Here is a 14,854-nt window from a genome sequence, read left to right as displayed (position 1 = left end):
TAGGGAGCCACGATGGCCAAGTAAGATGCTGGCTCGCTAACCTGGAGGTTGGATGTTCCATCCCTGTGTTCACCGGGTGTTGCAGAACTGGGGGTCTGGCAAGGGACAAATTAGCATAGTCGTTCGGATGGGACGAAAAACCGAGGTCCGGTGTAAATATTGGCGTGCACGTATAATAAACGCTTGACAATATAATTGGAATTCGATATTAAAATAGGCTGTAATGCCGCTGTCCGGCCATATGCCGCTGTCGGTGAGGAACAGTAGGAAGCTAAACCCCATTTCATTTCGTATTAAATATTGTTGATTTTAGCTCTTATAAAAGTAATTAATAAATCACACAAGCACGTTCAAGAGGGTTTTTTTTATTAGAAAATATATTTGAAAAACAGATATTTCATAAACAAAAATACTTATGCGGTGCTCATAATTATAAAATTGACCAAATCAACAGAATTAAAAAAACAAAACAACATAATCAACCTTATCGTATAAAATAAACAAACTCATAGACTGAGCATATTTTTTTATCATTATCAATACAATAAATCAGAACGTATATTTATGAATTTAACGTCCATTAAAGTTATTTGCTGTACACAAACGAATTTAAAAATTAGAGTTTTCAAACATACGTGTTTTAACTCCGTGTACCGATTTGGCGTGGTTCGTATTTATGAATTAACCAGAAGAATGCCCGGCTTCGCTCAGGGGTTATAACTCCCTAACCGGAGGTGGTAGGCTATCGCAAACTGACCTGTAGGCTATATTACTCCCCGTCCGAGCTACCCTACCCCTCTGCACCAAATTTCAGCCTCGGGACAGCCCTAGTATAGCCGCCAATCCCGAACAGACAGACAGACAAACAAACAAACCACAGTCACAAATATTAATATTTATTTTATGATCAGTAGTGGAATACCGCGTTTTATCAGTGAAATAAAAGTGTTATTCCACTGGCTAGCAGTAGTCCATGTTGTTTTTACCTAAAATGATTGTAAAATCATAAAATATATAGAACATTTGTCGTTTTGTCGTGAATAACATATTTTATTTCATCGAGAAGCAAGAAAACTTATATTTTCACGAATGCGTAAACGACAAATATCCCCTATATATAACAATATTGCTACTTGAATAGGCAATCATTTATGTTCAAAAATTTAAAATGACAAATCAATGTAATCCACTGAAACTCGTCAAGTCGACGGACGTTCCAAAAGCAAAGTAGTATCCGTTCTTCTATCTTGTGTACAACTATAGCCTAAGACTTTCCCTATATCGGTATATTGGTAGCAGATTCCAGTAACTAACAGTTCGCCCTAGACAACAACTAGGATTTACGCCAGTTTTATGTGCATGTTAAATTACAACTTCGTTCAGCGCTACGAGAGTTAGGCAATATTGTCAAGAACCCAGACATAGGTTTGGAAAATTACATAGACTATGCATCTTTAAAAGCGGTGCAGTTGTTGTATGTGGATTACGGTTTTAAAGAACCTATTTTGAGACATTTATGACAGGAGATTCGTAGCCAGATATTGTAGTGGGGTGACGGACAGAGCTAGGCACCGGTTTACTAAGAGGGTCGTACTCAAGTACCGGTGATAAAGGTCGATTAATCTGATTCTGATAATGCGCCATGTTTTCCATCGGTGAGTACACATTATCAACAACACCATTTTGTGTATTGGTCAATGTTGCTCTCGTTGTCCATGACCTTTGGCTGGGTGTTTGTTGCACTTTACTTCGACAAATCTCGACTTCTGTTGTAGTGGTAGTTGTATCCATTGAATCCGACGTCGACGCGGAGCGTTTGTAAGACACGCCAGAACCCTTCCTTACATGGTTTGTTGCGACGGAAACGGTCACCGTTTGATTACCTGGTCTCTTTCGTCGCTTGATGATAATTACTGATACTACCATGCCAACAATTATTAAGACGACCAGAGCCAACATCACATAAAGGAGGGTGTAAACGTGATCACCGTCTGAAAGAAAATATTTATTATAGAGTTGTTTCCCTTCTCATTTCAAGCAATGTATGGAACCAAAATTTGTATGCCCAACCTAAACTATTTCTTATATCACGACAATAACCAGGTGATTACGTGTTACAATTTTATTTCAATACTTTGCTTGCACATAGGGGTCTTTATCAATGGGACCTAAGTGAAGGATTCGCAAAAAAAAACCTAGGAGGTTAGGCAGGCAACCTCGCTCCTTGTCGCGTACAAACATGGGTAACGTAACCACGCCACTTGACCCAATGGCAAACCTAAAGCGGCTAAAGCGCACGAGACCACTCAGCCGCTTGAGTTTGAATCAAGGTCACCTAGTTGCTGACTTAGTTGTGATCACGTAAATTATCAACGCATCCCAACATCTGAGCAAATGAGACATTCCGATGCCACACTGGTTTTATGTCTGATTAAAACCAATGCATGAACGTCAGAGATTATGGGACATTTCCAAATGTAACAACCAATTGAAACTTACCGCCGTCTTTATTTCCGTTTTTAAGTTCATAAACTTGACTTTTCAGATCATCTGTAAAGATAAAACATCTGTAAGTTCGCAAGTTCAAAACAACCACAATTACAAAACAATCAATACCACTGAATTTTACAGGTGGATTTGTGTTTCACGAGAAGCTTTAATGACGAGAGATAGAGAGAGAGAGAGAGAGAGAGAGAGAGATGGGATTTAACGTCCACTCGATAGAAACTAGTTCATTTCGGTTCAGTGTTTTCTTTCAATAATTCGCTTGCGCGTAGGGATCTTTAGCAGTCGGATGAAACCGGAGAAAACCCACGAGGTTGGACTGGCGACCTTACTCCTTGTCATGTACAACCGGGGAATCGAAACCACGCCAGTTGACCTAATGACAGACCTTATGATACAACCCGCACGCGCTAACCATTCGGCTCTCCATGCAAGTTTTCGTCGACGATATCGTAGGTGAAAGTGGACGGTAACCTCCACAAACGAATGATGCCCCTTTCTCTTCTCCTACCGACACACGCCGTGCGCTACCTGGGTCTCACGAAGTGCACATTTACTACACCAGGTGACGTAAGGGGTTACGCAGAATAGTGACATTAATCCAATTTAATTTAATTTAATACTTTATTTTGACTTAAATCAAAACGGTTTTGCTCCTTTAAGTATATTACAAAATACATATCACGGTTTGTATGCATATGTAAATGCACGAGGCGTTGTTTTATGGTATTGTACTCGTCAGCAGCTAGGTGTTCTCTAGTACTTCTGATGCGTAGCGATATAGCTAATATTAAATGGGGAAAAAATGATAAATTCAGGCAGTAATCGTTGTCTCCAGTCGGATGATTTTCGAAATGAGAGACCAATCTGTATTGAACCGGGCTATATCATGCCTGGAATACGAGAAACGTTATCAGGCCAAATTCATGAATGGATGAGTGGGAGGATGTGTTTGGTTAATAAAGGAACTGCAATATATATCATTGAATATTTTTGTAAAATGTCCTCACCTTTATCTCTGCCATACAAGACCCTTATTTTGAATCCTTTCCGGGCTTCAGACTCATGAGATGAAGTAAATCGTATTATAAGACTCGATCCTTTAGTATAATAAGCTCTTGTCTTTGTTAGCTTTTGATTACAGTCAAAGGGTAGTTGTTTACCACTGAAAGTGCAAATAAAACGAAGCTGTAGGAAATAAATATTTCAAACAAATTATAGTTTGTCTAAAGATCGAAACGTCGCCCAAATAAATAAGTAACTGTTTTCCATAAGTATGTGTTATAGTTTATTATTCTACCCAGTTACTAAATACCACTAAATGAATATTAAGATCTTAAGAGGTATACTTATTAGCCAATTAGTTTGTATTTTATAGCATAGGCCTAGGCTACCAAGCCAACAATTTTGTGGCTAACAATAAAACAAATATAAACGCACTGTGTACCAGAAACAAATTATGACAAATCGCATTCGTCTTGGTATTCTGACATTATATAAAAAATCAAAGCGCAATTTTCCAAGGAGCAAGCATGCCAAGTTCCATGTCGATCGTATAACGTACGTGAATTGGCTGAGCCTTGGGCTTTTTTTTTTTTTTTTTTTTTTGAAAGAGCGTCGCCCCGCAAAAAAGTAGAAGAACAACAACAACAAGACAGTAACGTGCCTGATCCAAAAATTGCCACAAATACATAGCTGCACAAACAAAATAAATTAGATGTTTGTTGTGGAATTTAAAGCTATTCTTCCTTTCAATAATCTATAGATCTCATAGAAAGCTAGCACGATTTAATGTTAAACAGCATAAATGTCATCCAGAAGTTTTTTAAAATTGATACGAGTTCCTCCTTTTAACAACTTAGTTATATTTTCAAACAAAATATAAAACCGTAGTCTAGTCAAAGAAATGAAATTTGGTTTAACGTCTACCCTTTTCTACTAACTGGGACAATGAAGACGAGCATGAATCATGCAGTGTGCTACGGGGAAAAAGTTTGCTCGGGCAGCAGCGTACGGCCTATTCTTATTTTTTATTCCCCGCTCTAGTGGAAATAGCACATCACTGAGGAGCCGCGGTGGTTCGGTTAGTAAGACATTGGCTCCCTAACCTGGATGTCCTGTGTTCGATCCCGTTGTTGCCGGAAAAAATTTTGTACGGGCGTGGCTACCCCTTGTCAGTGTTGCAGGACGGTTTACCAAAGCCCATGAACAGAACCGTTTGAATTAAGTTCACGGAAACTGCTTGGAATCCTAACGATGCCGCTTTCCCGTTAACAAGGACGGACTTTACTTATGAAATATATGAGATACGGCTTATTCGGATATCAAGTGAGTAAATAAGATTATATCTACTACTTGTTATATCCGTATCTTATATGGTTCCTGTAATAAGTACTAGAAACGAAATGAAATTGGGATTAACGCCCTACTTCTATGCACCGACTGGGCTAATGACGACGGCCATATATGAAATATATGTAGCGTAGTGAGTGGGCTATGAGGGCTACGGCCTATTCTTATATCGAATTCCAACCATGGAGAACTTTCTCGGTCAACACCGGGATTTAACCCCGAACCTGTTAGCGAGTCAGCGCCTTACCCACTGAACCACCGCCAGAGGGCCTGGCAATAAGGGACAACGTACAGTCTTTCGTGTACAAATGGACGTAAAATATCCCTTGGCAGCTGGAATAGATATAAGAGAAGGTCCCGTGTACACATTGACGTATAACTCTAAGAACCGTTGACAGTTGAAATTTCATACAAGAGATGCCGTAGTGCCACTGTCCGTGCAAAGTTGACCTCGTAGCACACTGTATGGCGTATGCCGATCTTCATTAGTCCAGTCGAAGTAGAAAAGTAGGACGTTAAATCCAAAAATGCTTATAAATCCATATCAGTAATGAGTTCAGGAAAGCCGTGAAAATTTAATGTACGGTTTGAATAAGCTTCCCATATTCTGTTTAAGATGCTTTGCCACACGGAAATGTCAGATGCTTATAGTACTATCAAGATGTCCATGGGGTTAATGTCTTACTTTTCTAAACCAACTTTGTTAATGAAGTGTGATACGGCAAATTCCACGTGCACGCCTCGGTTTTACGTCCCATCCATACGACTATACGCGCCACTGACAACTGGAAACCTAACCGGAAAATTCCGAGGAACTTCCAAGCTGAACATCAGGATCTCAAAGACGAGTAGGCAGAAACGATGTTCCGTCTTGGCACATTGCCCGTCCGTATATCCAGTTTTTGTAGAAGAACAGAAGGTTAAACCCAATTTCATTTGTTTTTGGCTAGATATGGGGAACGAATTCATCGGTTCCAGTATGTATCTAAATCCGCACTCCGGCAATGTAAATTTCAAAATTTTCTCTGAGAAGTCCTTCGAACCCCCGTGACTTGGCCGTTCGGAACGTGCCGCCTACAGCAGTCGATCCCTTATTCCGCCCCTGATTGCAGACACTCCGTCATGCACCTCTAACACGAGGTAACCTCGCTAGAAAATCCAAAAGATATTACTAGGTCATTACAATTGGGTGTTAGTATTTTGACGATTTCCTTTAGGAAAGTCCACTCTTTGTCTTTGGTTACAGCTCAACTTTTATTATTAACATTATAAAGAGTAAGCATACCCCGACTAATCCATGACACAGATAACAAGCAGTTTTAAAATATAAACTTACGCTGAGTCGTCTTTCAGGTATAATGTATCCATACAATGTATGTCAAATTCTTCAAACAAAACCGCCCATCTTCCTGTCGGCTTAGACCACGCCCAACTTAAACTCGCGTCAGACGGATAGGGCAATGGGAAATTTGGAGTTGTTATCACTTCTGGTTGAGAAAAATTCTGATTACTTCTGTAACCTGAAAAAGAATTGCGTACATTAGTGATGGGAATAAAAACAGGACGATGGTTTTAATGGATATTATATTATGGGTGATTTTAGCGCAATAGAACCCAAAACTTGAATATTGTGACAGCTTAATCTCTAATAGCAATTGGAATATCAGTCGAAAAAAATCTATCAGTTCATGCTGCTCCTTATGTAACAAGAGCGCCGCTATCTTTAGTTGCCGTCAATCTATTGGTCGGTCAGTTTTTAAATCCGATTGAATCCAAACCGGGACATTTTTTTTTTAATTTCGAAAAAATGCAAACCACGCATGGTTACTTTAAATTGGGATTATCTGGTGCGTTACTCTAATTATTGATGGAACAACTATTCGATCTAATTTTCATTTAGAAAGATCTGTGGGTTTCTTTTGTCCCTAAAGATGTCGATCCTAATAAATGGTAACAGTCGGCTGAAAAACATATCCAAACCGTTCGAGATACTTCTGGAGCCCGGTGGGTAAGACTGACTTGCTAGCCTGGAGGTCGCAGGTTCGCACCCGGTGTTGGTTGAGAAAGTTCATCGGATTTTCCGTCGTGGCTTCCCCTTGTCAGTGGTGTAGGACGAAGGGCCTGACAAAAACACCTGTCTAGTTTTTCGGATGGCACGAAAACCGAGGTCCCGGTTACACATTGGCGTGCACGTAGCGCCGCTGTCCCTCATAGCACACTGTATGGCGTATGGCTGTCTTCATTAGCCCAGTCGCAGCAGAACAGTGGGACGTTAAACCCCATTTCATTTCATTCCATTTTTCGAGATACTTTAAGCGAAGATTATTCTGTAGATGAAAATTTAGAGATTTGAACGTAAAGACCATTATACCGTACCTTTGGAAGGTACCAACTGGACGAGTGCTGATAACGTGTGAATAATGCAATCCCTAAGATATCAACGACAGACACAGTATTGATGCCTTTTAATAATTTTTAAACTTGTTTGATTTATTTAGAACTGATTAGGCAATTAGAACTATAATTATACTTTTGGCGTTATTTTAATGAGATGATAATTAAGTAAAGGGTGTGGAAATAACCTAACTATTAATTATATTTCAATATTTGCTCTTCTATCTGTGGATATAAAAGGTTAACTGTAGACAAATATACACACAGTGTTGGTTTTTTATTCCACTTACACCCCCCTCACGCCCCCCCCCCCCCCCAACACACACACCCCATCCTTACGACTAGAGGGATATGAAGTGTGTTTAAAATACAATTGTGTAAAGCTGAGGGTGATGCAATAGACGCTGGTGACCGAGACCCCCTAAATCAGACACTGTACACACATCACAAAACAATTTAAAGTAGCTAAGTCCGTAACTCAATATCATCCAAAATCTTCGACATTGAAAACACGAATTATTTTGCAATTTAAATCAGCATTGGTGTTGTGATCTTACCTGGAAAAGATGGGCTTCTGATATCCAATATTTAAGACAAAATAAACATTTTACCATTGGTACACGAATCGTGTACCATAATGCGTTTCAGCGCCATTTGTAACAAGGTGCTAAAAAAAATGAGGCTAGACATATTCCACAAGTCATGTCAAACGGTGATATCATGTTCTTATTTGGAGAGCATGCGCAATAAATAATATCGGTGTTGACTGGAATAACCAGACGCTAGAAACTGACTTGCGGTTGAGACTTCTGGCGTATTTCGCAGAACATAACTGATGACCATTAACAGTAAAACGGACACGATTGAATGTAAAACAGTTTATATAAATTCATATTACATTATTATACGTGTTGCGACCCATCTGTGCCAATTTCTAGGTCCAAAATATTAGCGATTTAGCTCCTTTAAGGCATTAAATTTAATTAAATCAAATCAAAATTTATTTTTGCCAAGACAACAAATAAAAATAAAAAATTCAATTTAATCAAAACTTATTTTTGTCTCAAACCCAACAGTTCATTTTAAAGGAATTTGCAAGGCAGCCATCAGTGCAAAATAAATATCTATTGAATTTACTCAAACCCATCAGTTCATTTTAAAGGAATTTGCAAGGCAGCCATCAGTGCAAAATAAATATCTATTGAGTTTTGATGGGCTTATCTTTCTCACATTGTTATTAAGATGCATTATGTTAGAATTAATAGTTCAAAAATATGTCCCCGGTTGTACGTGACAAGGAGTCCGACCTCGTGGGTTTTCTCCGGGTCCTGCGGATTCCTCCCACTGCTAAAGACCCCTACGCGCAAGCGAATTATTGAAATAAAATTGAACCATGTATTAGTCCCGAAATGACATAGTTTGTGTGTCTCTCTCTCTGTCTGTCTGTCTCTCTCTCTCTCTCTCAAAAATATGTAATGAAAAATGAATATAATGTTGAAAAGCTATGATTGGTTAAATTGTGTTGTTTGTCATGTTATTGCATGTTAAATAATAGTTAATATAATATTTGAAGCCCGAAGAAAACCCATGAGGTTAGACAGGCGATCTTCTGTGAGGTCAAACCCATGCCCTTTGACTAAATGACAGACCTTGTGATCTAAAGAGCACGCATTGTGCCATTCGCCACCCGCCCCACCATGGATATTTATAGTCAATGCCTTAGGACGATTAATCATAGAAAGGGATACTAAAGCGCTTATCGTGTTGTAATTTGAATTTGACGTCTGTTTTATGTGCCTTGGATCCACATACACCTACTTAGTTTAAACACTTTATTTAACTGTCTGATTCTCACCACGGAAATAACATTAGAATTGTTGGGTCTATTTCAACAAAAAAAACTAATACATATTGAAACAACCCTCTTGTGGATCACGTGTAAAGCTCGGTTCATACTACATCCGCATCCATAAACGTATCGCATCCGTATCCGCGTTTTGCCGTTCAAATAGAAAACGCGAAAACGTCCGGCTTTCAGGACTGAATTGTCTGTCAGAGATAACATATTGTCATTTGCAATCATTGAGTCTGACAGTGACACAGAGGAAGTCTTTCTTTTGTATTTGTGGACCCAAAGACGAAAGAAAAAAAAAGAGTAGGGGTCCATGAACTGTTACAAAGAAGAAAGAAATATGGAGAAAACCACAACCTGGTGCAAGAATTGTATTTTCGTCCGGACAAATTCAGACAATATTTCCTCTGTCTTGTCCATGTTATGTTCTTCACAAGACAACACAAATCCACAGCACACAAGGCCAGGCTTTTCTTGGAATGGATTGAATTTCTATTTGGAGAGATGATGTAATAAGGGGAAAGTACTCGCTGATTGGCTAAAGCTCGGCTCACTAGCCGAAATGCCGGACGCACTTTACAAAAATACGCTCTGGGAGCAATCAATCCGGCTTAACGGACGCAGTTGTTTTTGTGCACAATACGTGCCGGATTCTATTTGAACCCTTTCTCTAAAAGTAACTAAAGTATACCAGTACGTATTCACGCACGTATTTACAGATACAGATGCGTATACGGATGTAGTATGAACGGACCTTTACAGTCTGCATAAAAGTACCTGCTGTCAAGGTCAAGACATTCAAAATATATTTCTAACAGACTACAAACGTTCTCTAACATGACCAGAATTCTTTCTTATCCAATTAAATATATAAATATACAAGGGGTTACATTGCTAGAAATAATAAAGGGGGGGGGGGGTATCGCAAGACATTTTAAAAAGAATGTGGTGGACCGTCAGTGAAAACTGGAACTGCATGTGTTGGGGGTGTTTGTTTATTTTTATGGGGTTTTGGAGGGAGGAGGGGCTTTTTGAAAGATCAGATGCGATGTGGTGCATTCTAGCATATCCCCTGGATCAAAAAGCTGTCTCTGTGAGTTGTTCGTCCTATTGCCCGAGATTCTTGAAAAAGAGGTAACTAGTTGACAAATTATCCCTAAATGGTTGGTCAAATTGTTTTCCAGGTGGAACGTTCATGTTTAAGGGTAGGAATAGTCATTATTATCTTTACCCCCCAGTTTTGGGATGATTTAGGTGGATCAAATTTGTGGCCCATCAGTCAATGTGTGAAAAATATCCCCTTGGGTGTAAGGTAAGTACCGTATTCCGGATTAAAAATAAGTTACTGCTTTCACCGACAGGATTATGGTGGCCCATAGTTATCATAGAGAAATGTGTAAAAAATCAACCACAAATATTAAACTGTAAACATAAATTTGAATGAAAATAAAGATTCACTAAAAAATGCCCTTTTTTGCGGTTCTTTTGTTGGACATCTTCTTTTTGAGGCGCGCCCTGATTTCATTTTTTCGATCCATTCCAATTCTATTCATATTTCATGATGCCAAAAGTTTTTGACTGACATGACCGCGAAGAAAAGGGAAATAACTCTGGTTTCGGCGCGTTCGATTACAGTTCCGATTGAATGATAACGATGGGCTGATGATAACGATGGGCCACGTAGAGACATGTATGTGTATTTTAGTTTTCATTTCACTTTTCGATTTAAAAGAAAAAAAAAAAAAAAAAAATTTTCATTCAAGGATATAATATATAGCAAAGGCAGGATTTATAGCTAACAGTCAGGGGAATTGCAACATACTAGAAGTGGTTTCGGCGTACTTTAATTATTAATTGAATAGGAAGGGTTAATTATCGATAAAAAAAAATCCCCGGCTATATACCACACTAAATATTCCCCTGATTATTATCTTTTATACCACACCAAATGTCGCTTCTGTGCACTTTTATTATGAAAGTTTTAATGAATAGAAAAGGGTTAAAGAAGAATCATAACGGTAATTTTCTTCCCGATATTCTCCTGGTTATTGTTATTTATACCACATGTGGTTTCTGTGCACTTTAATTATCAATTGAATAGAAGGGTTTAAATAAGAATCCTAACAGTAATATTCCCCTGGTAGATTTATACCATTATATATGGTGGCTTCTGCGCACTTTAATTAACAAATGAATAGAAAGGGTTAAATAGGTTAACTTTCTCTAGTTATTATCATATATACCACATGTGTTTTTTGATGAACACATAGGGTATCAATTGAATACATGGGGTATCAATGCATAGGGTATCAATTGAATACATGGGATTAAATAAGAGTCCTAAAGGGAAAAGTCATATTTTCATATATCTGAGAATAGGATACGTACCGAATTTTATTACGATCATTCAAAATTATATGCGACCTCAATAACATAAGTTGTAAAGATGGCTGTTAAATAGGAAAATTTTTTTTTAATCTTACTGCAGACTGTGCCCATTACAAGAGAGGTAATAAATATAAATCCAATTTTCGCCATCTTGATAGATGATAATTCAGGATGTATATTGACTTTATTAACTGTTTAATATCATATATCTTATTCTCTAATATACATTAAACTTTGACCTCTGTTGAACTGCATGAACTGCACGGATACACGATGAGTCAAATTGGCGGGTTTCAAAATTAATTGAAATTAATAAAGTCATAATGACATTGCCAATATCAACTACTATAATATAATATGCAATAGTACTGCTGTCTTGGTAATAAAAAATAGCGAATCTCATATGTTGTACTTTGTGGGAATAACAAGAAATAAATGAAAGTTAAATTTTGCAGTTGCAATATCGTTTCTGTTCAAACATTTGTACTAGATCAATGTTTCCCTAAGGGGGATTGCAAAGTTTTAGGGAGGAATTTAGAGGCAAGGGCAACTGGGGAGGAATGGCTCATCAAGGAAGGGGGTGGGTGATTTCGTATGGACTGTCACTCCTGCAGCCTTATGCTCTGTCTAGGCTCGTAGCTAGCGTGGGGGGGGGGGGGTAGGCAAGACTGGCAGTTCCCTTGCGCCCAAGCCGCCCTTTCTATTGGACGCAATACGAAGCCAACGACCAACGTCCCCATATCACGTTGGGCGCCCAACCATTGTCACTTGGTTTTATGTCGTTATATATGAGGCGCCCCCAAATGGTGAGGCGCCTATAAGACCAAGCGACACTGATTGATGGGCCGTCCAAAACGGCGTGATCTGTGGGGTGCTTTATCCCAGAGGGGCACCCATAATGACATGATTGATGGGGCGCCTTATAATGACCATACATGATTGTTGGGCCGCACATAATGGATAATGCCGAGTGAGACTGGTTGAGCACTCACGACTTGATCAATGGGGCGCCCAAAACGGCATGATTGCTGAGGTGCCTCATCCCGGAGGGGCGCGCATAACGCCCAGGGCGAAATCTACTATAGCAAAGCCAACTGGAGATTGTAGGACATTTTCCACTCCAAATTCACAATGGGGATGAGATTGATTCAAGCCCGCTCCCGGCGTGATAATCTTCAAAGTTCAACCCGATTCCGAACATTTCGTTTTTCTCATAAATTTTTATAGGTACGCTAAAGTCGTATTCCTTCCTTCAAATTTTTATAGTGTTTATATCAAAAGATCATAATACGCAAATATCGAAAATTCAGCCTTAAAATTGAAATTTTCCGTCATTTTCATAGTTCCTCAGGTGCAAACCCTATTTTCAAATAGTTACTGAGGTGGGGGGCGGGGGAGCACATCCACGGTGCCGTTCGACGTGGACCGTCAGGTGTTGGTACCTCGTTGCCCCCAGAAGAACCATCGGCGCCCCAAGAAGCTCTTGCCCCCGCCCCAAACATTTTTGGGCTAGCTACGGGCCTGAAGTGTCATTTTTCAGTTGAAGGGTCTTCGAGTATTGAGAGTTCGTCTTCTTGATCAGTAATGCCCTGAAAGAAGCGGGTGAAATTTTTGCATATTCTCGGTCATCATTATTAAAATCATTAATACAAACAGCATAGTCTCGATTATCCACTTTTTCTGATTTAATTATCTTTGGCCGTTAGCGGCATATAGGAATCTAATCCAGCCTACATCGAAGGCTAGCCTTGACATCGAGAGTTTATTATGGTCTGGATAAGTTAATTAATGTCTAATTGATAATTTAGATAACATTTCAGGCCTAAAGAAAGACTTGTAATAAGCAGATTTTGCTCTTGCATAATGCATGTTTAATTTAAATTATTTTTTTATTTCATTTAATTTAATTTAGTTTTTATTTTCGATTTCTTTTTTGTTATTTTTTAGCGAATTTTTATTTCCATTCAAATTTATTTTTACAGTTTTTAATATTTGTGGTGGACTTTTTACACATTTATTATGATAACCATGGGCCACCATACAGGATATAATATATAGCAAAGGCAGGATTTATAGCTAACAGTCAGGGGGATTGCAACATACTAGAAGTGGTTTCGGCGTACTTTAATTATTATTTGAATAGGAAGGGTTAATTATCGATAAAAAAATCCCCGGCTATATACCACACTAAATATTCCCCTGATTATTATCTTTTATACCACACCAAATGTCGCTTCTGTGCACTTTTATTATGAAAGTTTTAATGAATAGAAAAGGGTTAAAGAAGAATCATAACGGTAATTTTCTTCCCGATATTCTCCTGGTTATTGTTATTTATACCACATGTGGTTTCTGTGCACTTTAATTATCAATTGAATAGAAGGGTTTAAATAAGAATCCTAACAGTAATATTCCCCTGATTAGATTTATACCATTATATATGGTGGCTTCTGCGCACTTTAATTAACAAATGAATAGAAAGGGTTAAATAGGTTAACTTTCTCTAGTTATTATCATATATACCACATGTGTTTTTTGATGAACACATAGGGTATCAATTGAATACATGGGGTATCAATGCATAGGGTATCAATTGAATACATGGGATTAAATAAGAGTCCTAAAGGGAAAAGTCATATTTTCATATATCTGAGAATAGGATACGTACCGAATTTTATTACGATCATTCAAAATTATATGCGACCTCAATAACATAAGTTGTAAAGATGGCTGTTAAATAGGAAAAAAAATTTTTAATCTTACCGCAGACTGTGCCCATTACAAGAGAGATAATAAATATAAATCCAATTTTCGCCATCTTGATTATATTGACTTTATTAACTGTTTAATATCATATATCTTATTCTCTAATATACATTAAACTTTGACCTCTGTTGAACTGCATGAACTGCACGGATACACGATGAGTCAAATTGGCGGGTTTCAAAATTAATTGAAATTAATAAAGTCATAATGACATTGCCAATATCAACTACTATAATATAATATGCAATAGTACTGCTGTCTTGGTAATAAAAAATAGCGAATCTCATATGTTGTACTTTGTGGGAATAACAAGAAATAAATGAAAGTTAAATTTTGCAGTTGCAATATCGTTTCTGTTCAAACATTTGTACTAGATCAATGTTTCCCTAAGGGGGATTGCAAAGTTTTAGGGAGGAATTTAGAGGCAAGGGCAACTGGGGAGGAATGGCTCATCAAGGAAGGGGGTGGGTGATTTCGTATGGACTGTCACTCCTGCAGCCTTATGCTCTGTCTAGGCTCGTAGCTAGCGTCGGGGGGGGGGGGGGTAGGCAAGACTGGCAGTTCCCTTGCGCCCAAGCCGCCCTTTCTATTGGACGC

At 38.4% G+C, this 14,854-nt stretch overlaps 1 protein-coding gene across 1 annotated transcript; it reads right to left on the bottom strand.

Annotated features, from left to right (window-relative positions):
• Nucleotides 1–402: 402 nt before the first annotated feature.
• On the bottom strand, nucleotides 403–14,326 carry LOC130013231 (uncharacterized). The gene is made up of 5 exons (XM_056102021.1): nucleotides 14,255–14,326; nucleotides 6,194–6,377; nucleotides 3,516–3,670; nucleotides 2,500–2,550; nucleotides 403–1,991 (listed from the first exon to the last, which is right to left on the bottom strand). Exons 1-5 carry the CDS (start codon nucleotides 14,307–14,309, stop codon nucleotides 1,501–1,503), a joined length of 936 nt encoding a protein of 311 aa, XP_055957996.1. The 5' UTR covers nucleotides 14,310–14,326; the 3' UTR covers nucleotides 403–1,500.
• Between the last annotated feature and the right edge of the window lie 528 nt (nucleotides 14,327–14,854).

The sequence above is a fragment of the Patella vulgata genome, chromosome 6 (assembly GCF_932274485.2).
Source record: "Patella vulgata chromosome 6, xgPatVulg1.2, whole genome shotgun sequence".
Lineage (NCBI taxonomy): Eukaryota > Metazoa > Mollusca > Gastropoda > Patellidae > Patella > Patella vulgata.
This window is presented reverse-complemented; position numbering and strand designations above follow the sequence as displayed.

What these genes read in the sequence shown, in the direction of transcription:
- LOC130013231 (XM_056102021.1), bottom strand. Translation starts at nt 14,309, where the DNA reads ATGGCGAAAATTGGATTTATATTTATTATCTCTCTTGTAATGGGCACA. An exon ending in TACCTGAAAGACGACTCAGC is followed by an intron (nt 3,671 to 6,193) that starts GTAAGTTTATAT and finishes TTGCACTTTCAG; the next exon opens with TGGTAAACAACTACCCTTTG. An exon ending in CTTGTATGGCAGAGATAAAG is followed by an intron (nt 2,551 to 3,515) that starts GTGAGGACATTT and finishes TTATCTTTACAG; the next exon opens with ATGATCTGAAAAGTCAAGTT.